Genomic DNA, 23,986 nt, shown 5'->3' on the forward strand with positions numbered 1-23,986 from the left:
ATTGTGTTTCCTCATACCATCATTGCAATAAAAATGTGTCAGCCTCAGTTAAGTGTCCAATAAACAGAATTTTAACAGGACATCAGAAGCCAAGGAGAGCACCCTTCTTATAGACTGTCTTGGATGGAGAGCAAGGAGCAAGGTCTGATGCTGCTGCACTATTGCTAAACCTTGGAGTGAACATGCTTAGGATTATGCTGCACCACTCTTTAATTTTAATAGCCAGCCAGATCTGCCTTTTATTTTATTGGTCCAAATTTTTTCTATTAAAAAAACAAAAAATATTGTAGCCCCAAATGCTGTCCAACCCACACCTCTGGTCTGTATGGGCTTGCCCATGTGGGCCATTGTTTCCATTCCTCCTGGTTGGTTGAATGTAGCATGGCTAATTTGGCTGTAATTTAGAGGGGAGGCATGCGTCAGTGGTAGAGCATGTGCATTGCATGCAGAAGATCCCAAATTCAGTTACTGGGATCTCCTATTCAAATGATCAGGTACTAGGTCAGGCACCCCCAAACTCGGCCCTCCAGATGTTTTGGGACTACAACTCCCATGATCCCTAGCTAACAGGCCCAATGGTCAGGGATGATGGGAAGTGTAGTCCCAAAACATCTGGAGGGCCGAGTTTGCCTATGCCTGTACTGTTGGGATACTGCCAGGGAGACAAAAGCCATCATGGCCCCCAAGCCGCCTCCGGACAATCCATCGATCTCTGGTAGTAACGCAGTATCAGTCAATTAGCGACACAAAGCCTCAGAAATAGCTTTCCACATTCCAAGGACTAGTGCACACTCTATCAGCAGAGTTTGTACAACGAAAGGTGCACGCAGGAGAGCATTATTTAGAACTTTATTCAGCGATGGTCAGAACAAAGAAAACATGACTGCCTGCTTCGATGTTCAGGCACACAGAGAGAAACGAAAGCAATAGACAAAACATAAACTTCCTGTGAACAGGAAATACGCAGCCTGTGACACAACAACCTGCTCCCTTTTTAAGGTGGAACGGAAATATCCTAACATGTACTAGGTGTTAGAAAAGATCTGCTGCTTTTGATTTGGGAAAGCCAGTCAGAGTAGACCATGAGCTATGCTTACCAGATTATAATTTGTGATTTTCCTGTTTCAGAAAAGTCTATCTACTATAGTAACCATTGATAGTTTTATCATTTCTGTATTTTCTAGTTAAATGCTGTATCCATTCTTTGTATATAAATAAAAACCTTAAAAAACACAAAACATATAAAAAAAGTCCTATGAGTAGGAAAATTGGAGTATAAGAGGGACTTCAGTTCTTTTGCATTCTTTTTAACTTGCCTTTTGCAAATAGTAAGAAATCACATTCTTCCTGACTTTTCATCTGTTGCATAACACAGGAGGGAAAATTCATGTTTACTCACATTTTTAAAAAACCAAACAAATTTTAATGGAACTTACAAAAGCTGCAACTTTTGTAAGCCTGGAGCTCTTGCTAAGACGGCAACATTTAGTTACGCTTCCCATCAGTGCTCTCCAGATGACATATTTAGGCTGACAATTCCACACGTGTTGTGGGTCAGGCACACTGCCAAGTGCTTAGCACTTAGCCAGCAGGAGAGGAAAAAATAGGAATCCCAATAATCCACACATCAGCCTGTGTTATATTCCTTGGTCAGTGGAGAGGCAGAGCAAGTGAACTGTGGAGAGATTGTGGGTATTAAGTGGGTTGGATAATGAAAGGCTACACTGGCATTGATGTGAGAGTCTTTAAATAGAAAATGTCTATAACTGATGGTGCCAGGATGGTTGGCATGAATTTACAGTTGGCACAGCCTCACAGCAGAACTGCGAGTTCTTAGCGAGAACTCCTCAACTTGGTTTCTAACACTCATATTGTTAGAATGAAAGAGTTCCTCTGGTATGGTTTTCCATTAGGTTTTTACATATGCTGTACACTACCTTGTTGAAAAAGATTTTCAAAAAGTGCTAATGTAACAGAAATAAAGCATCTTATGTGCTAAGCTGTTCTGCAGATTCATAATTAGAGGACAGGAACTGAGAAGGTCCAGATGATATATTCAGTTAAGAAGGAAATTCAGTTCATGTTGTGTTAATGGCTTTTTGTGTTCACTTGAGCTCCAAAATGCTGGGAGATTTGCAACTGTTAAGTGCCCATGCCCCTAATAGATGTATTATTTAGGCAGTATGTGTAAGATATGGTATCTTATGTTGAAGTTAGTTCAGTCTTCACCGTTACCTCAAGAGATTGATGGATGTCACTGGCAGAAGGGTAAATTGGTCTGTCTACTGGAATAGACACATGGAGTCTATGCAACTGAAACTACCATTCTGCATGACCAGTGCCCAAATGGCAATCAAACCACCCACACAAAATAATGGGAAATGGAAGGGACCTTGAAGGTCAAATAGTTCAACCCCCTGATAAAGCACTGAACTTCTGGTTTTATTGTTTTAACTATAATGATTTTAAATTGTTTTATTGACTGTTTTTTTAAAAAAAAAATTAAGGATGCTTTGATGCCTGAATGAAATTGCTGTGTATTTTCTCCTAAATGTGTCACCAGAACACTCACTGGAGTAAGTTTTAATTTTAAAGCTTTGTACCTCCTTGCAAGGTTCCCCGTCCCCAAAAGTCTCTGCTGTTTTTAGAGAGCAGATATGCTAATTAATTATAGAGAATCAATTCTGGTGGACTGCTGTTCATTTCTCATACCTTGTCATATAATTTGTTCCTCTCTGAACTCTGTTGCCCCTTCCTCAGGCTTTTTCCTGCTCCCAATGAGGGCAACATTTTGATGGGAGTTCAGGTTTACAACAAAAGTTATGGAAAGAGAAATACTACTACTAATATAAAGTATGTGCAGTTGTTCAGCATTCTAACCCCAGTCCTTACACATGGCTTGCATTTTACTAAGTTTGCATATAGTTACAGTGCAATTCAGTAACCTAAAACTTAAATCCTTCCTGTGGCATAAACATAGTACTTCAAAGTAACTGACAGTACAGGATTTTACCCTGTGTGAAATGTACAGATGGAGTTAAGAGGAATGTTTCACTTGTGGCCCTGCACTAGGCAGGGGTTGTGCTAGGTGACCTTGAAGGCCCTTCCCATTCTTGCCAATCTGTGTGGATAGTATTGTTTGCCAGTTGGGTGCTTTTAGTGTGGAATTGTAGTTTCTGTTGTGTAAGTCTATTCAGGCCAATTTAGAACTTAAGTCTAACTCTGTTTGACACTGACAGGCATCTACCCCCAAAGTAGTGGTGAAGCTTGAACTAACCACAACACAGGATGTTGTGTCATATCCATATTGCGTAAACAATTTGTAGAATTTCTGCCTGGATTACCCTTACATGTTGCTGTGGTGAAAGAGCACGATGTTCTTCAGATGCATCAGACTGACATTCTTAGCGAAAACTATGTATTTTATGGGTATGTCAGGCAGAAATCCTTAGTTGTTTACATTTTGAATGTTTCTGAAAGCTGCACCTGTAGAATTATGGGTTTCCTGTTAAATACACATTTTAGTTGTGCGGGTATTCAGCTCCTCATTTTAGAAAGAATTTGCGGTCTAAACAAAGGGGGCATTTTGTTTTATATTTTTCTCTTACTCTGTGCCTCCTAAACCACTTTTACTCATCTCCTGCCATTTCCCTTACCCTTATCATTTTATGCTTATCTTCTTCCCCTAAATTGCAATTTTCTATCATCCCTCCTATTACATTCACTTCAGTTTACTTAAAAAACCCCAACATTTTATATATCTGTATAATTCCCTTCAACACCTCCCCTGGTGACTTTCCCTCAGAGGGAGGGAGCCCCCCTCCCCAACCTCTCTGTCTCTTGGCCACCTTTGCAGAATTGCTGGTCATGGCACTGGGTCAGAACCAATAGGCTACTGCTTAGCCAGAAAATTCTATTTGTTTACCTCCTTCCCCTACTTAACCTTATCTCAAAACAGGTTCATACTGACCGTGTGCAGGGGACACCCTCATGAACTGTCACCGATTATCAATCATAAAAATCAATTTTCAGTAAAAAAAACTCCAAACATGCTACACTATTAGACAAAAGTGCATACTAGGTATTTCTTTTGACCTAACACAACTTGTTTCTCAGAGCATGCAGCACAAATGGAGAAGTCTATCTAGAAAAACCACTCTAACAAAGTCTTATGAAGACGCACCACTTGTCAGATTCCAAAGTCTCTCATCAAACATAATAGCTCATTCAAAACAAGCCATTTATTACCCTTTCTGCCCCAAATTTGGCATGACCATGCCATCGTCAAGAGTACTGTCGCCTACTCTGCCAAAATTCAGATCAGTCTATTGAACTGATTACTAACTATAGTGGAACCTCGGGTTACATACTGTCCTCCTTAAGAACGCTTTGGGTAACAAGCTCCACTAACCCAGAAGTAGGTCTCCTAGTAGCGAACTTTGCCCTGGGATGCGAGCGAAAGTCGTGCAACAATGGCATGGCAGCAGCGGGAGGCCCCATTAGTGAAAGCGCGCCTCAGGTTAAGAAGAGTTTCGGGTTAAGAATGGACCTCCTGAACGATTAAATCTGCAAAAAAATTGAGTCAGAAGTCTTCTAGACTTGCACATTTTGAGAACATATTGCAACTTTCTGTTCTGTTAACTTTTCCTAGCATGTGCTCTGTAGTTTATGTTCTGTTTTATATTTGAGCCTGTTTGAATATCACTCCCCCTAACTTCTCCCCATTGACATACCACCAACTGCTGTGGACTACAATTGCATTCCCTTTCTGCTCATTTTCAACCCAATCTCTTAACTGAGGAAAAACATGAGTGCAAGGTCTGTTCCCAGATTTCTCCCTTGAATAATCCATATGAAGTGTGGATTGGGGTTGACAGGTCTTGTTGCTGAAGATATTTATATCAGCATTCTCACAAATTGATTTGAGAATCTTGTTAAAAAGCAATATATAAATTTAAGACTTATTTTTTAAAAACTTACTATAGAAAACTTGAGATGCAAAGAATGCAGGAGAAATTGAATGTTACACTATATGTATAGGAGACCTGCCTTTATACTTGTTTCCCTTCTATTTGGCAATTGTTGAAGCTTTGCTTTTATATTCAAGGATCATGCTACTGATTATAATTGGTCGTGAATTGCATTACCTAAATTGCTTGAAAAGAAATGTCTTCGTAGCATGATTTGCAAGTGGCGTCCCAAGAGATTTAGACATTGTCTTTTCTGAAAAGGTAGACTCCTCAGTCTTTCATCTTAATAATGAATTTAGCCACCAAAAATGAAAAACAGAGGAAAGGCAAGCATTGTCTCTGCATATCTCTGCAGGCATTGTCCTCATGTTTTGTAATCACAATAATACTGGTGGGATCCGCCTGTGCATTACAGTATGACTCAATCTGCAGGTTTCATTTATTAGTCAGTTAAAGCAAAGGAGGTGTGCTTGTAGTGACATAACATATTTGCTGTATGTAGCAACACTGGTATGTGAAATGTTCAAGGAGAAGATTTTAGTGGCAGATAAATGGTAATTCAGTAGCCTAGCTTGGCAGGAATTCCCAGAACGTATGTGAAGCAGTAGTGGCCAGTGAGGAGAGCAGCTGCTGCACACCTTGTCTTCTGCCAGCAAAGTTTCTACAGTTACCAAGAGACAGAGAGGTGAGCCAGTGGAAAGGTTGGCACAGGCCTTCTGGCCACCTGGCCCCTGCCCTGTCAGTAAGTGGCAGCAGCTCTGCTGACAGGAGGCTGGGTGGGTGGTGTTGCCTCCCCCCCCCAAATGCTTTGCAGATACTGACTTTCCTCTTTAAAAAGTAAAGGGACCCCTGACCATTAGGTCCAGTCGCGGACGACTCTGGGGTTGCGACGCTCATCTCGCTTTATTGGCCAAGGGAGCCGGCGTACAGCTTCCGGGTCATGTGGCCAGCATGATTAAGCCACTTCTGGCAAACCAGAGCAGCGCACGGAAACGCCGTTTACCTTCCTGCTGGAGTGGTACCTATTTATCTACTTGCACTTTGACATGCTTTCGAACTGCTAGGTTGGCAGGAGCATGGACCGAGCAACAGGAGCTCACCCCGTTGCAGGGATTCGAACGTGGGTGGCACTGTGGGTTAAACCACAGAGCCTAGGGCTTGCTGACTTTCCTCTTTACTTTGGCTTAATTTTGTTGCTCATACAACAACTGGAGGCTCCTGGATTCTGAGAGGTGACATGTTCTTTCCCTTGCACACCAACTGTTGCTACCCTTGTGACAAAACAGAACTTTTCTGGCAGATCACTTTAAAGAGATTTAGGCTGAAGCACAGGTCCACCACTCTCTCCACAAACTGGGCCTTCAAGAAAAGTAGTTAATGACTAGTTTAACCATCTGCATTAGAATGGCATTCTTATGGCATTCTGTGGCATTGCCTTGAGTTATAGCAAAACGGTTGGTAAGAATGATGGGGTATTGATTGCTGCCAGTTGTTTGCAACCCGATTCATAAATCGATTAAAGGCTATCACCCCCTTCTTGATTTGCTGGTACTGCTTGCGGGGAACAACGGTGGCAGTACTCAGTGAGCGTGTGGATACCTAAGGAAGAGTGAATGAATTTTACCCTATTCTCTCAATGAAAACCTGACTTTGGAAGACAGCAGCCTGCTTGGGAGTAGGGCTACTGCGCATGAACACACACCTGTGTAATTGCTGCGTAGGCGACTGGGTGCCCTTTACACTACAGTTTGTTGGCATTTCTTTTGGATCAGTACCCTCTGTTTGCTTTTATGAATTGAGGAGAGTGGCTAATTATTGAGCTTGTGGGTCGGGGGAGAGTGAATGTAACATTGTTTAGCTGGCGTTTTGTTAGTATTGTTTTATTGAAGATTTAGGAATTGTGTTGTTTAACCTGCAATTATTATGTGTTATTTTGTCGTCGTCGTTTGCAGTGGAGGCAAAACATTTCTAAACATTTTCTCCTCAGAATCTCAAAGCCATACACTCTTTCCTGTCCTACACACTTATAAGCTGTGGATCACTCAACAGATCCTAATGCAGTAGTATAGCTAGCACAAAGAAGTTTGGTTTCTGTGCTTGGCTGAATATGTCTCCACTTCTTTCACCAAACCTGGAAGATAGTCTCCCAAAACTCAGACATAAAGGAGGTTGACTGTGTTTAGTCTGGTGTGATGAACTCTGCACATGAGCAGAGATTATTATTTCACATTTTCAGGACTGAACCAAGCATTGCAGATATGTTCTGCTGTGCTCTGGTGTACCCTGGCTCAAATGAAAAACAAAACAAAACAAAACAACATTTTTTGTCTGTTGGTTGGAATACTCCGTTCTTTTAATTTCTTTTAATTTGTTCTGGATAATGAATAATTAAATTTATTTTTTGGGGGAGGAAAATTGTATGTAACTGGAAGCAAGTTTTACTCACATTTTAAAAGTTTTCAGTTTTTTTGCAATGGATGTGTAAACAATACATGAATTCAGAAACTTACGTCATGTGGTATGATTTAATTTCTAAATAAGAGGTATGGAGTCAGTTTTGTCTGAAAATCATACTTAGGCCCTCTCTAAATGGAAGCTTTTTCCCTGCCCACAGATGAGAACAATTGCGCTGTTTGTTATTTAGAGAGGAGGAGACAGTGACACTTTGGACATGTGCTATGCAAATCATATTGTGATGAAAACAACAAGGTTTTTGTTTTTGTTTATATCCCGCCCATCTGGCTGGGTTTCTCTAGCCACTCTGGGCGGCTTACAACACATCAGACATTAAAAAACAAAATATCCTATACAAGCAACAAACAAACAAACAAACAAACAAACAAACAAACCAATAAATCAATAGAAACCAACAACAACAAACAGTTTACAGTTATACCCAAATTAAAATAACCACCAACCCCAACTAAACATTTATCCAACACTGACCTGACAAAAACAGAGGAACCAAAATTAGAACCATTTAAAATATTTTAAAACATTTTAGCCAGTTGCCTAACCCAAGAGTTGTTCCAGCAACGTTCAAGTGGCCTCCCAGGAGCCTCTTTTAGCTGTTCAAAGTGAGTGTGGGCCCTGTGGGCCACACTGGTTAGAGAGCCAGTGTGGTGTAGTGGTTAAGAGTGGTAGTCTCGTAATCTGAGGAACCGGGTTCGCGTCTCTGCTCCTCCACATGCAGCTGCTGGGTGACCTTGGGCTAGTCACACTTCTCTGAAGTCTCTCAGCCCCACTCACCTGTTTGTTGTGGGGGAGGAAGGGAAAGGAGAATGTTAGCCGCTTTGAGACTCCTTCGGGTAGTGATAAAGCGGGATATCAAATCCAAACTCTTCTTCTTCTTCTGCCCCCTAGGCCACGTAAAAAGGGAGCGGTCTTTCTTCCAACACAGGCAGCAGCAGGTTAAAAACTTCTCACCCTACCAAGTCAAAATGTTACCAGCTACCACTTGTAAACCACATTGGGATTCACTTGAATGGAAAATGGCACAGAAATACACTTAATCTGAAATACTAAATAAATGTGAGTGTTGGAAGATTCAAGCCAAAAGTATTTCTTTACACAGTGCACGGTTAAACCATGGGATTAGTTCCTGCAAGAGGTGCTGATGACCACCAACTTGGACGGCTTTAACATAGGATTAGACACATTCGTGAAGCATGAAGCTATGCATGGCTGCTAGCCATGATGGCTGTGTTCTTACTTCCAAATGTGGTATGCTTCTCAATACCAGTTGCTGGGAATTGCAGGTGGAGAGAGCCCTCTTGCTCTCGGGTTATGCCTGTGGCTGGTTGGCCATTGTGAGAACAGAGTACTGGACTGGAAGGGCTTTTGGCGCCTGATTCAGCAGGGTCTTCCTGTATTTTTGCTCTACTTGGCAATGAAAAGGGTTTCCCAGAATGATTTGGAACCTGCTAAGCAAAGGAATGAGAGGGCAAGAGATGTGGGATAAAGCAAACTGTTCTCAAGAGTTCCCTCTTTTTATGTTCTGGTTTAGTTGCCATTAACTGTTTACTCCTTTCTCTCCTCCTCTCACACCTGCTGCCGCTGCGTCTAGCTAGACATAGACAGCCACTTACTGCTCGGTTGCGGAGAACTGGCAGTGTTCATTGGTGGCAGTTTGGGCAGGGCTGCATGTGCTGTAATGACTGCGATGAATGCTGTGGGAGCAGAGAAGAAAAGCTTGGCAGGCTGCTGTCAGAGCCTGTGGCGCACATGTGAAATTCTCCAGCAGCAGTCTGTATTGGAGCAGCTGTGAAATCATGGAGAGAAGCCAGACAGCTTGGAAACAGCCATTCACCACTTAACCCTCAGCCGTGGGAGCCCATTTACAGAGAGGATAAATAAGGCAACATGCTACTCCTACCCCCTGCAATGTCTCCCTCCTGTTTCTAAGCCTCTCTTTCCTGATCTATCGAAGCCCCTTCAAGCACCCTTGGAACACTTGAACCTAAGGCAAAGTAATCCAGTTAATAAAATGGACTTAGTTTTCTTATAGAAATGGCTAGAATTTCTGTTACATGCCTTCAGAAGATGACTGTTCAAAAGAAAAATATGCGACAATCCAATTAAAACTACTTCTTTTTAACTTGATGCCTTGCCAAGCTCTGAATTCTCATCATAGAAATTATTGTCCTAATTGTGGTGATAGAGCTAATTATTTCATTGATGGTGGCATCTACACAGTCTCTGTTTGAATCAGCTCTACCTGTAGCTTTCATTCTGCGTGAGAGCTATAGCTGCAGAGCTAGAATTAGCCTACAGATGGAATTATTTATTTTTCACTAATTTTTAGCTGATAGTAGAAATGTGAGGTGCTATTGAACACATCTGTATTTGCTTGTAGCAATGACGTCTGTGACGAGTTGGCTGAGCTGAAATGTTCATTTGATCAGTTAATAAAGCAGCTCAACATCTGGGAAAGAAGGAAAAGTTCAATTAAAACACATAAGGTGGGGTCTGGAAAGAGAGAATAGGGTTTCTGAGGATTGGAGAGCCCAAAGAAAATGAGGCTTAAAAAATGTGCAGAATAGGCAGTAGATGGAAGAAGCTTGGGGGAAAGAGGTATACAGCTAAGTGGGGCTAGGTACACAATTAACAGCACTCCCAATAATTTTAAGGGGGAAAAGTGAGACAAACACAACTACTTTGAGAGTGGGTAATTTAGAGTAGCAAGGGAAAGGGCATTTGATTATTTCCACTGCTGCATCACACTGTTGACTCATGTGGTCCACCAAGACCTCTAGGTCCTTTTCAGATGTACTGCTAGTAAGCCAGATGTCCCCCATCCTGTATTTGTGCACCTGGTTCTTCCTGCCTAAGTGCAGAACCTTACATTTGTCCCTATTGAAATTCATTTTGTTAAGGTCATTTTGAATTCTGATTCCGTCTTCCTCATAAGGTTTTTCTAAATTGTCGTGCAGACTAGACTGTAGATATAATACTAGCAGCATATAAGTCAGGATTCGTGCATTTTTGAAACTTTTGGTCATCTTCCTTTTTTGAATAACACAGCTGTGGGGGAAATGTACTTTTTGTACAGGGTATTTATAATACAAGATGCTTGGCTAATCACAAGCTGGTAAGGGGGCGGCTTACCAGGGCCTAGCGCTACTTTTTGCCACGTGCATTTTCTTGGAGCAATCATGGTTTGTTTCTGGTGGGAGAGGGCGATCGCTGAGGCTCCCATTTTGACCAGTAGGGTAATTTTGAATAAATTACAAAAAAATATAAATAAAACATGTTCTATGACTACTTTTTTACTGGTAGGACGGGAGCATGGATGTAGCCAGGATTTTTGTTAGCGGGAATAGGATTTTGTCGGGGGGGGGAGAGAACCTCAAATTTGTATTGATTTGTATTGATTTTTACTTATTTGGGGGATGGCAGCTGCCCCCCTGCCCTCCCTTGGCTATGTCCATTGGGGAGGGGCACAGGAAGGAAACAAGGTTGGAAGGGAGCCATGGTTGGAAAAAGGTTGGGAAACACTCGGCTAATATATTTTGTGTCCCAAGATGAGAAGTGAATGTAGAATTTCGGTTTTCAAGATTGGGCTAGAGCTGTAGAATGTACAGTTCTTTACTCATGCTTAAATCAGTGTTTGTTGGAGCTCTGTCCACTATTACTAAGCAGGCTTTGTGTTGTCTCTTTTGTAAAACATATACAAAATAGTATGTGTTTAACTGGCATATATGACAAATGTTAGCTTTTCCTCTATTGTGCAAAATATCCAAACAGTTTTGAGACCACAGTAAGCAAGACCCCCCAAAAATGATTTTATTTTGTGCATAACAGAGGTGTAGGAAGAGGTAGTATTTTCTTTCAAAGAAGGAAAAGTTGAAAAACTAGGTCAAAGATTCAGTTTGAGAGGCATGAGGCTTCCATCCCTCCACTCTTCCCCGTTTCCCATCTATGAAACTCTTTTCTCACCCTCACCTGGTTCACTTGATTTTATATACCAGTGAGTGAGAAGCTGATGATAATAATAATAATAATAATAACAACAACAACAACAACAACAACAACAACAACAACAATAATAAATAATTATTGGCTGAGTTTTCCCAAATAACTCATTTGCTCAAAGGTAAAGGACCCCTGACAGTTAAGTCCAGTCGCAGACGACTCTGGGGTTGTGGCGCTCATCTCGCTTTATAGGCCGAGGGAGCTGGCGTTTGTCCACAGACAGTTTTTCCGGGTCATGCGGCCAGCAGGACTAAGCCGCTTCTGGTGCAACGGAACACCGAAACCAGAGCAGCGCACAGAAACCCTGTTTACCTTCCCGCCGGAGTGGTACCTATTTATCTACTTTCACTTTTTGGCATGCTTTTGAACTGCTAGGTTGGCAGGAGCTGGAACCGAGCAATGGGAGCTCACCCCGTCGCGGGGATTCGAACCACCGACCTTCTGTTCGGCAAGCCCAAGAGGCTCAGTGGTTTAGACCACAGCACTACTCGCGTCCAGCTCATTTGCCCAGTTTTATCTAAATCACACCTGAGAAGAAAGCAAAGCCCCTTTACACAAGAAAGCAATTTCCTATAAAGAATGAACTATTTTTTACTGATATTTTCCTGTGTAAGCAGCACTAAGTTTTTCTGCGCTTTTATGATGTACTGGAAAAGGCTGGCTGGGGTCTGAGGACTCGCATAGGAGAATAGCATACTATTTGGTCTGGTGTAATTAAACTCTTTTGAGTGGAATCAGTTTGATTTTTTAAAAGGTTTAGAATCCTATTTGTTGAATTGACAAGTATTTTTCTGTGTTGAATGTGTATCAATTTAGATTTTGTGAGTTTAGCTCGGTTTTTTCAAGGAGATGACATGATTAATTGGGCTCTAAATAATCTAATACAGATCATTAATTGGGCTTTAAATAATCCAATACAGATCATGTTTATCATTCTCACTACTTAATGCAGCTAGTAATTCTGTCAAATTTTCATTGACATGGGAAGGAAGTTGAAATCTGCAGACTGGTACACATTTAACTGTAGAGATCCTGTGGGGTATGCCTTTCTGTTAGTCTAAAAGCATTAAGAAATAACAGATTCTATCAACTTTTTTGAGCATTTGAATAATGCTAAATTATTGCTGGTGCTCATTCCATTCTGTCAGATATATGCGAATTTCTGCATATCATGATTTTTCTGGGTTTTGTTTTAAAAACTGGGTTTTGCATGAAATGGCAGATGAAGACAAAATTTTGACAAGAAATGCCCATAGCAGTATTTAAAGTAGCACCTGCTAAGCATTCTTCAGTGGCACTCCTTGCATCAGAGATAGAATGAAGTGAAGTTTAGAATCTCATATCAAAGCAACATAGGTGTTGGAATTAATACTAATTTATATTATCTAATGTGCTGTACAGTTTTTGAAACAAGCAGCATAAAAAAAAATACACTGATTTTTTTCTCTGAGCAACTGTTTCATTTTGACTGCAGCAATTGAAAGATAAACAAAATACTGTATTTCTTATGGTAGATGAGTGTCTTTATATTAAGGAGGGGATGGAACTCTCAAAATTGCTTTGTTTCATTCTGGTTTGGCTTTTACAGAGTATTTTATTGAACATGCTTTGTCTGGTAATTTTTATGAGGCCTTTCATAACTACAAATAATAAATAACGTTTACTTTTCAAACACATGGCAAAAGTTTATCTGGTTGTGTAGTACACAATTGCATTGTAACAGAGTTCTTTATGTGGAGCACAAAGTTGGGCGAATGTAGTTCAATTTTCCAAAGTCAGTAGGTAAACTTGTGATTTGCTTTGTGCTTTGCGTTACAGGAAGAGAATCGCATTCATAAATGTTTAGGGACCCTTCTTACTAAAATATCTTCATAAGTAGCACTTTGGCAGCTCTGTGTTTTCATGTTTTGTTGCTTCATCTCCAAGGAAGGTTATATCTGTAACATTGCCATTCTGTCTGGTTATACCCTGTTTGGTGGCTTTTAACTCTTAGATGAGTGCTGGAATTATCCAGATCTGTGAAAAGAAAAATTTATAACCATACTTTAAAACATACAGAAGTTAAAATACTAAAACAAATCCCTTTTAGATTAAGCTAAGCAGAAGCCAGAGGGTTTTCCTCTGACTCTCAGAAATGGCTCCTAGGGTTCTCTGTGATGTTCTTTATAACATACCTAGGAGATGCTGCTGGACTCCAACCCATATCAGTCGCAGCCAGAATGGCAAATAGGGATTATGGCAGTTGCAGCCCAACAACACCTGGAAGGTACCAGGTTAACCTTTCCTAGAGGAGATTGAATGATGATGATGATGATGATGATGATAATTTATTATTTATACCCCACCCATATGGCTGGGTTTCCCCAGCCACTCTGGGTGGTTTCCAACAAAATATTAAAATACAATGGTCTGTTAAACCTTAAAAGCTTCCCTAAACAGGGCTGCCTTCAGATGTCTTCTAAAAGTCTGGTAGTTTTTCTTCTCTTTGACATCTGGTGGGAGGGCGTTCCACAAGGGCTGGTGCCACTACCGAGAAGGCCCTCTGCCTGGTTCCCTGTAACTTGGCTTCTCGCAGCGAGGGAACTGCCAGAAGGCCCTCAGCGCTGGACCTCAGTGTCCAGGCAGAACGATGGGGGTGGAATATGGTCTGAAATGAGTTGGGCAGCAGCAGCAGCGATTCCCTTTGCGATCTAATAGGCACTCCAGGAAAGAGGCATCAACAGCCCTCAAACAAAATGCTCTTTATAATTAATTCATTATCATTAATCAGCACTATTATTTATACTGTTCAATGCCAAAACAAACCTCCAAACAGATTTCAAGTAGTAGACATACGTTTTTACATACGGCAACTAAATTGATAAAGCCTACCTGCTTAATGTGAGGGCAGCGTAATGAACTTGGGGAAGTGTGTACATACATTCAAAATATGGTAGGAGTTATTATAAAATTAAACGTATGGGGAAAGAGGCAAAAGACCTGGTAAATTATAGGTTGAAAGTATGCCTGCATTGTATAGGGTGGAATATAATAGAGGGTTATTATGAGATGGTGTCCTGCCCCATTATGAGGAGCATCTGGTTTGGAACAAATTATCCCCCGGGGATGCAGGGGAAATGTATATTATTGCTCAAATGAGGAGGATAGAATTTGGCATTGAGAGTTCAGGGACACATAATAGTAATTCAGAGAGGTCATAGCACCATAGGGTAAAACGTGTGCCAAAGACATTTAGAGAGATACAACATGTACAAGTTATCTATATGCTCATGCTAGAAGCTTCTGAGTCAAGATGGATTTTTGGTCTTAGAGGACTGCACAGATACAGTGGGCATAATGGAAACCTTGTAGACGGAGTGGGGATGAAAGCCCTTTGAAGCAGCTCACTATTCTCCTTTCAGCCTCAAGCTAGTGGCACCAAGGTTGGGGAGACAACTCTCCTGTACTCCTCCACTGCCTCTGCCTCTTCACTTAAAGGACAAGTACAAGCTGCTTCAAGGAAGGCTTTTGCAAAGCATATTAACAGAGCCTCCAGCACTAAGCAGGACACAGACACCCCAATTGGCCAATGCAATGGAAGGGGGAGCCAGCTTGTTCTGGGCACGTGCCTGAGCTTACTGCACAGAGGTCTCTGGCACACCCAAACCCAGCACTCAGCAGGATCATACCATGTCTCCCTGGGTGCCAGCTGATGTGACAAGGATCTTGCTAGGTGCAAGTGTACAAGAGAGCTTTCTACAGGGAGTTCTCTCTCACGCACATGAACCTGGCCAGTTTGGAAGAGCATGTAACAGACAGTAAGGCACCACCAATGGGAAGGTTTCTTCCTTTGAAAGGAAGTGGGGGGAGTTCCCATTAGTAGCACCTTGCTACCTGCCTTGAAGTCCTGACTTCAAAGCACCAAATCCGTGAATTCATTTGTGACCCACTCCTGTCAAATTTGGCCCGTGACAATTTTTTACATTTTGTGGCTAAAACTTGAATTTACATTTACTTTGGATAATAAGGATTTTTATGCAGTGTATTCACTTGGAATTATATTCTTCTTTGGAACTTTGCTAGAAATTTGGGTTACATTTTTAAGCCTTGCCTTAGTTTTCTAGAGGGGGTCATAGTACTGCCATTTCATTTTAAAATCTACTTTTCTAGTAAAGTGCCCTAGTAGAACCATGATGCACAAAGCAGAAGTAGGGGAGACCATAGCCTGACTCTATCCTGTGAGTATCTCAATTGGTAGACCATGAGACTCTACATCTCAGGAACATGGGTTTGAGCCTCACGTCGGGCAAAAGATTCCTTCCTTCCAAGGGATTGGACTAGATGGCCCTCATGGTTCCTTCCAACTCGACAATTCTATGATTCCTCAGTGCTGAAGTAGTTTTCAGGTAGTATTTAATGTAGTTTCTTGTGCCAGAAAGTCATGTTTGCAAATAAATCCATAGATGTTATTAGCCTGTGAAAACATTTATCAATAACAGTTTTCCATGCTAAGTAAATATCTATTTTCGGTGTTTTCTCCAGTAAGCATTGGCCTCATATTGTTGTTGCATATTGTTTCTCTCTGTCACATTTTGATGTTTAAAAAGAAAGCACATGTTGTGCTAGGCATTCTGTAGACCTAAGCTGATTAGACTGGTTTCAAATTATATAGCAAAAGCATTGCAAACTGGGTGACACCAGCAAAAGGAAATCAAGGTCCCGTGAAGTGATGAAAATGTTTTGGTCAGCGAGGGAGTGGAAGATTGACATCTTACTTTTCTGCTGATACTTTCACAGTTCATATCTGCATCCTTTACTGGAAGCTCCCATTTTAAATAAGTACTAAAAATAGCCAAGGCTCTGTAAGTTTGGGTAGGATAATCTAAAAAATGTGGTGTCAGCTCTGCAAGGATATAGTGTTTTGTGGGTGATTTCTCCTTTATTATACAATACTTTATTGTAAAGAACAAGGCTGTGAAAGATCAAACTAGTAATGTCCAGTTATTCCATTTTGCAAAATATGAGGGATATTGCAAATGCTGATAGCAAATGAGATATTTGCCTACTGCTATTTCTTTGACGATGGAAATCTATATGCTTTGTATATACATGGCACTTCAGGTGATAAATGTTTAGCAAGGATCCTAACGCAGTGGCAAGTGAAACCTCATCCATGGCTCAGGAAATCAGTAGCAGTAGTCTTCTCTTAATTGTAATTGGCCCTGTCATTTTTGAATATCAAGCAAATGAAGTGGCTTATTATTAGCTCTTGTTCCAGCTGAGAGCCAGTGTGGTGTAGTGGTTAAGAGTGGTAGACTCGTAATCTGGTGAACCAGGTTCGCGTCCCCACTCCTCCACATGCAGCTTCTGGGTGACTTTGGGCTAAACACACTTCTCTGAAGTCTCTCAGCCTCACTCACCTCAGAGTGCTTGTTGTTGGGGAAGAAGGGAAAGGAGATTGTTAGCCACTTTGAGACTCCTTAGGGTAGTGATAAAGCGGGATATCAATTCCAGACTCCTCCTCCTCCTCTTCTTCTTCTTCTTCTTCTTCTTCTTACTTAGAAGAGTAACTGGTTGTTTTTTACTGTTTATTTAAGTGGATTGTGCAGAGGGGCTGCACTGAGGAATTTGGGAATGGGTTTGACTGCTTCCTTTGCTGCTGCAAGCTTCTTTGCAGCCCTCTCAACACAACTATAAACTAATTTTTGAGATTTGGTACCCTGTTTTAGTTACTTAATATATTAACTTATGTATAAATCTGATAAATCCCCTAAAGGACATGTGCCAGGTCATGCGATCTTCATTTTCATCCAGGAAGACTAAAAAACTGACAAAGACAGTTCTAGGGTTAGTTTTCTACCCCAAGATACCTACCAGTGTATCTTGAAGTAGTCGAATGCATCAGACAGAGCTCATGAGTGTTGTGTCAGGAGAATAGCACTTTAATCTTCTCCCTTGGATCAATTTCAGAGATATTTTTCTACCCAAGCATAAGTCAAATGTGTCTCGGGTCTAGTAAAATGCCCCAAAATAAAGCCATGTACTATAGAATATCAGAAGAAGGACCTTCTGGTTGGGTTTTGGTTGAAAAAACACATGGGATCATTTTTTTTAACCACATTATGTTATCATTGAGGAAGAAAATGTAAATCCTGCAATGAAAAGTGCATCTGAGGTGGATTTTAACCCATTCTTTTTTTTACATACAAAGGCTAAGTTGTATGCCATTCACCAGATCAATTTCTATTCTCTGAATACACATTGCCAAATGATATCTCACACTGCTTTACCTACTGGAGTCTGTAGATGCCTGTGGTTGCAAATAAAAACCACACCATCACCTCCAAGTACTTTGGCTTGAAAATGTGTTGGATCTATAGACTGAAAGATTTCTAGCTGTTATTGCAGCAGCTACTTATTAGTCAGTACAACAACAGGCTCCTATCAACTTCAGTACATCTTTTATGTGCAGAACTTGCTAAAAATGCCTTTCATATTTGTTGCTTTCTTGTTGGCCATGCAGGTTTATATGTCAATATGTTATAATGATCATGGAAGTTTGCAGGAAATAGTGTTAAGACACAGTGCCAGTTGGAGGCTGGCAGAGACAAGACTGCTAATGGCACACTCAATGTACCATTTGTTTTAGATTTGCTCTGATTGACAATCGCTGTGTTGTAGTTGTCAGGCTTGTAGCTTTAGGGAAGAAGGATTTATTCTGAATAATTACAGTTGAATGAGACATTACTAACTCTGCTTTATATGTTTAACAATTTGCTAGTGTCCATTTAATGAAACAATACAAGCAGTCTGAAAGCTGTCTGTTGGCATAGCACTTCAAAGTGTAGACTGAATGAGTGTGATTTCTTGGCCTTCGGTAATCAGTGTGGCACATCTTCATCCCCAAACTTCTGAAGTGGCAGTTTTTCAGAAACCATGATGGCTAGAAATTTCCTAAAGAAAGAATACAGTGTGGTAGGTTCAAGTTCCAGGGCTGCTTCTGTTTGGGCACATAATGGGTATCTGAAGAAGTGTGCATGCACACGAAAGCTCATACCTAGAACTAACTCAGTTGGTCTTTAAGGTGCTACTGGAAGGAATTTTTTTATTTTGTTTTGACCATGGCAGACCAACACGGCTACCTATCAGGTATCTGAAGAAGTGTGCATGCACACGAAAGCTCATACCTAGAACTAACTCAGTTGGTCTTTAAGGTGCTACTGGAAGGAATTTTTTTATTTTGTTTTGATAATGGGCAGGGTTTCATTCATTTATATTCTGTTAAGATCTGTTAAGATTTTCACTAAAATCAATTATGACAAGGATCCTCAATTTTATATACCTGTACAGTGAATAGTCAGAAAGTTCTTAAGTACCATGAACCATACCTTTAACATGTGAATGTACCACTTAGAAATACTGCTTGTTTTGATATGTTTGTTTTATTGATGTTTGGTTACAGTCACACACACCCGTTTTATAAATAAAGTCACTGACTTTTTTTCTCCCCATCTCACCTCTTAGGAAACCTAGGATAAATTCTCAGCTTGTTGCACAACAAGTTGCTCAGCAATATGCTACACCACCACCTCCTAAAAAGGAGAAGAAAGAGAAGGTGGAAAAGCAGGAAGAGAAAAAACCAGACAAAGAAAAAGAAATTAGTCAAAGTGTTATAAAGAAGAGTACCAGCAAGAAGACCAAGTATGTTTCTGGACCTTCCTCCCCCCCCCCCCTCTCTGTATCCTCATGCAAATGATCTCATCAAATATGTTATGCTTAATTCCTAGAAATGTACACTTTTGTTCTCTCAGCCTTGAAATATCACTCAGATCCAGAATACCTTTAATTTCCAGGCACATTTCCACTGACGCTCAGATGATTTTATTCAGTCATCCCTCCCTTGCCCATGTCACCACAATCTCTTGATTCACTTGACATGTTTTGTCCTTTTCCAGGGTGGGTGGAGAGGAAAGTATATTATTATCTTCTGTAACTGTAGCCTGTAGCTTTATTGACTAGTGGGAGGGTTGCATGCGTTCATTGCATCGTGACTGGGTATATGAAGGCACACTCTGGCACAAGTTGTCAAAGTTTCAGAGTTGATATTTTTACAGTATGAAGCCCTTTAGCATTTCTTCATGTCTCCTTCTTTCAGGCCAAAGTCCGATATTGTGAAAGATCCCCCAAGCGAAGCAAACAGCATACAGTCTGGGAATATGACAACAAAGACCAGTGACTCAAATCATACCTCAAGGTAACTGTTTTAAAGTAAAGAACTGCGTGATTATAGGCTTGCTGAATTAGCATTTCTATTTGGAGTGGGAAAATATTTAGGTTCCATGCTACTGAACGGGGAGTGGGGTGGTAATTTTTCCTTGCAACCCATGCATTAGCTTACTTCCTTGAATCATTGGGTTCAGGGAATGGAGTATGACAAGGGGTTGTGCCTCAAATTATTATTATTACTTTGCACTGCCATTTTCTGGTAGTTGTGGTGTTATAATTAGGGATAATTTCAGCTCACCAATTCAGATACTGTATACTAGATTGTGGACACTGAATGTTTGGTATTTCTACAACTTGTGTGTGCCGGGACCTGCAGGCTGTCAGGCAGGCTAAAACCTATATAGTGGTAATTGCAGTTTCCCTTTCACAAGATCACCCCCACAGTAGAGGCTGCAGCCTCCTTTGCGAGGTCTGATTCCATTGCCCATCAATAGGCCTCTCATCAAAATGGGAAAGAAAGGATAGTTCCTTTGAGGCTTGGGTGTCAATACCCTAGAACAAAACGTACGTGTGGTAAAACAAATAGGAAGCTTAACACCATTCCTTCTTAAAAGAGCTGCCACAGGTGACTCGGATTGTCAATCCTTTTTTCAGTCCTTCCTTTGCCTTCCAACCCCACCCACCCACCCACTACTTACTTATTCATTAGCATAATACCTGCTTTTCCCAGAAAAAAAATAAGAAAATTACCACAATGTCTAGTTTTCTTTTAATTGCTCTTGCATGCAGTTGAGAGTGGGGGTGGGGTGGGGGAATCATTGCCAGAGAGAACAAGGAAGCAGATCCAGATTCTATAGTGTCACAGCCACCCAGGTGGGTCCCAGCTCACGAGAGACCTTACTCCGTTATAGTTTACTTACAGGAAAAGTTTATTGAAGATAATTGCTTCTTTCACAGTTCAGCATTGTGGCTGTACGTCTGTCACGTTAGACCGCCGAAGTCCCCCTCTGACTCCTCCCCTCCTCCACACCAACTTAATAGCCTGGCTCTAGACCACCTCTTCCTCTCCTTTCTTTTCCGCAGGGTCTTTCTGCCCCCCTGGGTTCTCTCTTTCCGGGATTCGCCTGAGGCTGAATCCTCTGCCGCCTCCTGCCCCCTCCTTCTGGCTTTGGGGCCGGGCTCCTCCTCTGAGCTTTCCCCACTTCCGCGCGCCTCTATGTTTGAACTTGGCGCGCGTACGTTGCTTTTGACCTTTCCTTCGTCCTCTATACTGCCCCCTGTTCCACTCTCTACCCTTTCCGGCTGAACACCTTGCTCCAACCCCCTCTCTCTGTTTTCTCCTGTTCCTCCTCCCTCCGAGAGGCTGACAACTCCACCCCCTTTACTCCGTTCCGGCTGAGACCCCTCTGACAGCGTCTGTGCTTCACTGGGCTTTCTCCCCTCCTTTCCTGACTTTTCACAGCTTCTCTCTTCTCCTGCTTTTCGCCTGATCATGCTAGCTCCCTTTTGGGAATCCTCTGACTCACTGCTTAGGCTCATAGATTCCCTTCGAATTCCGTCATCTTCTTCCTCGTCTCTCTCTCCCTCCTCCCACTCGCTTTCCGTCTCCTCTGCCATCTCCTCACTTCTCCCAGAAACCCTGACATATAGCAACTTCTTTTTCTGGCAGTACTTATGAGTTATCTTGTTAAGATAACATGTGAAATGACCATTAATGCCATCTAAATGCTGTTTCTTTCATTATAAAACATGCAGACAGAATGTCTTCCAGACAGTTGTAGCACCTTAGCCGATGTGATTTGAACCATTTAAAGCTTTATTTCAGTTGGTAAACCGAGTTTTCCTTTCTCTAATTTGTTCTTTGGGTGGAGGGGCAACTACCGGCAAGTTTGGCTTTAATGGAAAGCTACTGTGCTGGCAATTGTAGAGTAATAGGATGAAAATGTTTTTAGTGCTATGCAGCACTGGATATTCCTTCTGTTTTTAATCCTTTTAAAACTGAGTAACTCCCTCAAGTACTTCAAGCTCTACTCATCTAGAAACGGTATTTGCATTTCCCCCCCCGCAATATTTTGATTCCTTGTTTTGGGTTGTGGCTACTACTTTATGGCATATTTTTAACTTTGACTTTTAAATACCCTATGTGCTTAAAGTAGGTAGCAAGCAAAATTACTGAGAGATGTTAAACCTAGATTTGAGCCATTCAGACCCTGACTTGAAATTCCTTTTCCTCTGCATGAGTAAAAGTAGGTTGCCACGAGGGTGTTCCTCAGCGTGGTGCATCATCAAGCGTAAGCACATTGAAATTAGGAAAGATGGGCTGTGGAAAGATGAGATGTGGCTCTCTGCTTTATTAAAGCATCCCAGCCTGTCTAAAATTACATGGCAGGGTGGGGAACATCCTACCTGTGAGCCCAATTTGGCTCGCCAGGCTCCTCATTTTGCCTGCTAGGCTGTTCGGGGCAAGCCACACCCACCTACAGGTGGCAGATAAGAGTGGGTCTTGGCTAAAAGGGGCTTAGCAGACACTCCTAATTGGCAGCGTCTGCAGAGCCCCTTTTGCAGCACTTCCCAAGCATCCAGCAACTAGCTGATTTCTGGGTGGTTTGCAGATGTTGTGCAAGGGGCTTTGCAAGCCCTATGCTTGATGCTTTGGTTTGCCTGGTAACCAGCAGAGTCCCACCAGTGGAAGCCCTGTGCAAGGACTTCTGCTTGAGCAGCAGGGCTTTCCCCCAGCACCCCATTGGCTTGGGGTGGGCAGGTGAGAAGAACCTCCAGAACAGGCCAGTGGAGAGGAGACAGAACTATTTCCCTATGCATTTGTTTTATTGCTTTAGACTGTGGGTCTAGGAGATGGTTTCCTGTAGAGTTGAGAATTTCAGGAAGGGGGAAGCGACCACTTAGTTACCTTGGCACAAAAAAGCAATCTTTTTATTCCCTTGGCACTAGGAGATAGGCTTACTTGAAGAAGTAAGTGACTTCTTTGTATTATTAATTTTATTGTATAATAAGATACTCATTTTTGAATCACTTCCTATGAAGCATCTCAAAGCAATTTAGCAGTAGAATAAAAAGAATTTTAGAGCAATTGCATATATACAAACAAGTTCAAATCCAATACAGATATGAACTGGGAATACTAAGAATTGATAAGGGTGAAAGGAGGTTCAGGGTCAATATTCTTATTGTTGCTGGCATGGTCAGATAAGGTACTCAAAACTGTGAGCTATACCTAATATTAATCTTACTTGGAGTAGATCCATTGAAATTCCTGACCATGGCTTAGATAAATTAATTTCAAAGTGTCTACTCTGAGTAGAACTTAGTTGTATACAAAACCTCATTTGAAGAATAAAGTTTGGTGCTGCTGACTGTGTTCATATATGTATTAAGGATTGATTAAGGATTATTGTCCACAACCCATACTTCCCAGCAGGAGATTGACCTCATATCTTTAGCTGAAGTGGTCATATATTTAAATTAAGGTCTGGGTGTTGCAGAATCGCCAAACTAGGAGAAGAGTCTGCATTGGACTAAATTTGGCATCCCTATAAAAATAACTCCTTTTAAAACTGCTACTGGTTCTAGTTGTATTAACCCTTCTTACCTTGAGTCAGCTATTTAAGATTTGAACTCCTCCCAAATCTCCCCATAGAGTACATTTTTTAGCTGCTGCAAAGCAGCCACTCACGGTTTCTTAAGATCTTAATTACAGTAGTTACAAACGTAGGACTGCCTTCAAATGAATCCACTTCTTTGTACTGTGTTGTTGTTACAGGATGAATGCACTGCAGCCACATGTAATATAAGTGGATGCCTTATGAGTTGGCATGTTGATTGCGTGATAGCGTGAACTCTCTAAGAGGTTCATGAGCTATAAACTGCAACTTTCTATTTCTAGACAGGACAGAACTAACGATTTGCATAATGACTGTGAATTTTTCAAACCTTGTTTTCTCCAGGCATATTCAGAAGGGACTATTGAGCAATTTTCTACATGGCTTATTTGGGTTGCTTCTCTGTATAAATTCCCAGCAGGTGGAAAGGAATGCCAAGTTGTGCTGGTGCCTGTGGTGTTTGTAGCGGCAGAGATCCCCTTTGCAAATGACATCACCACTCGCAGGTGCTTTCTTGTGGTTTTGTATTGCAAAATCACGGCTTTGGGGCACTTGACAAGATAACGAATTCCAAGCACAGAATCCTTGTATTCCGGAAGGGACCCTGAGGCTTTCTTGATACCTAGATTGCTCTTGTCATATTTCCGTTCTTTCTGGCTAAGCTCCCAAAATTGATTCCCCAGCTACGTGTGCTCACTGGGGATTGAGGATGCTTTGGCG

At 41.5% G+C, this 23,986-nt stretch overlaps 1 protein-coding gene across 1 annotated transcript in view; it reads left to right on the forward strand.

The window, feature by feature from the left end:
- Nucleotides 1-23,986, forward strand: part of RYBP (RING1 and YY1 binding protein) — a 53,729-nt gene that overhangs the window by 25,212 nt on the left and 4,531 nt on the right. The window contains exons 3-4 of the mRNA XM_081853973.1: nt 18,948-19,124; nt 19,579-19,677. Coding sequence (XP_081710099.1) covers nt 18,948-19,124; nt 19,579-19,677 — 276 coding nt within the window. The remainder of the gene's footprint in view (nt 1-18,947; nt 19,125-19,578; nt 19,678-23,986) is intronic.

This window comes from Podarcis erhardii (genome assembly GCF_964252035.2).
Source record: "Podarcis erhardii genome assembly, chromosome: 2".
NCBI lineage: Eukaryota > Metazoa > Chordata > Lepidosauria > Squamata > Lacertidae > Podarcis > Podarcis erhardii.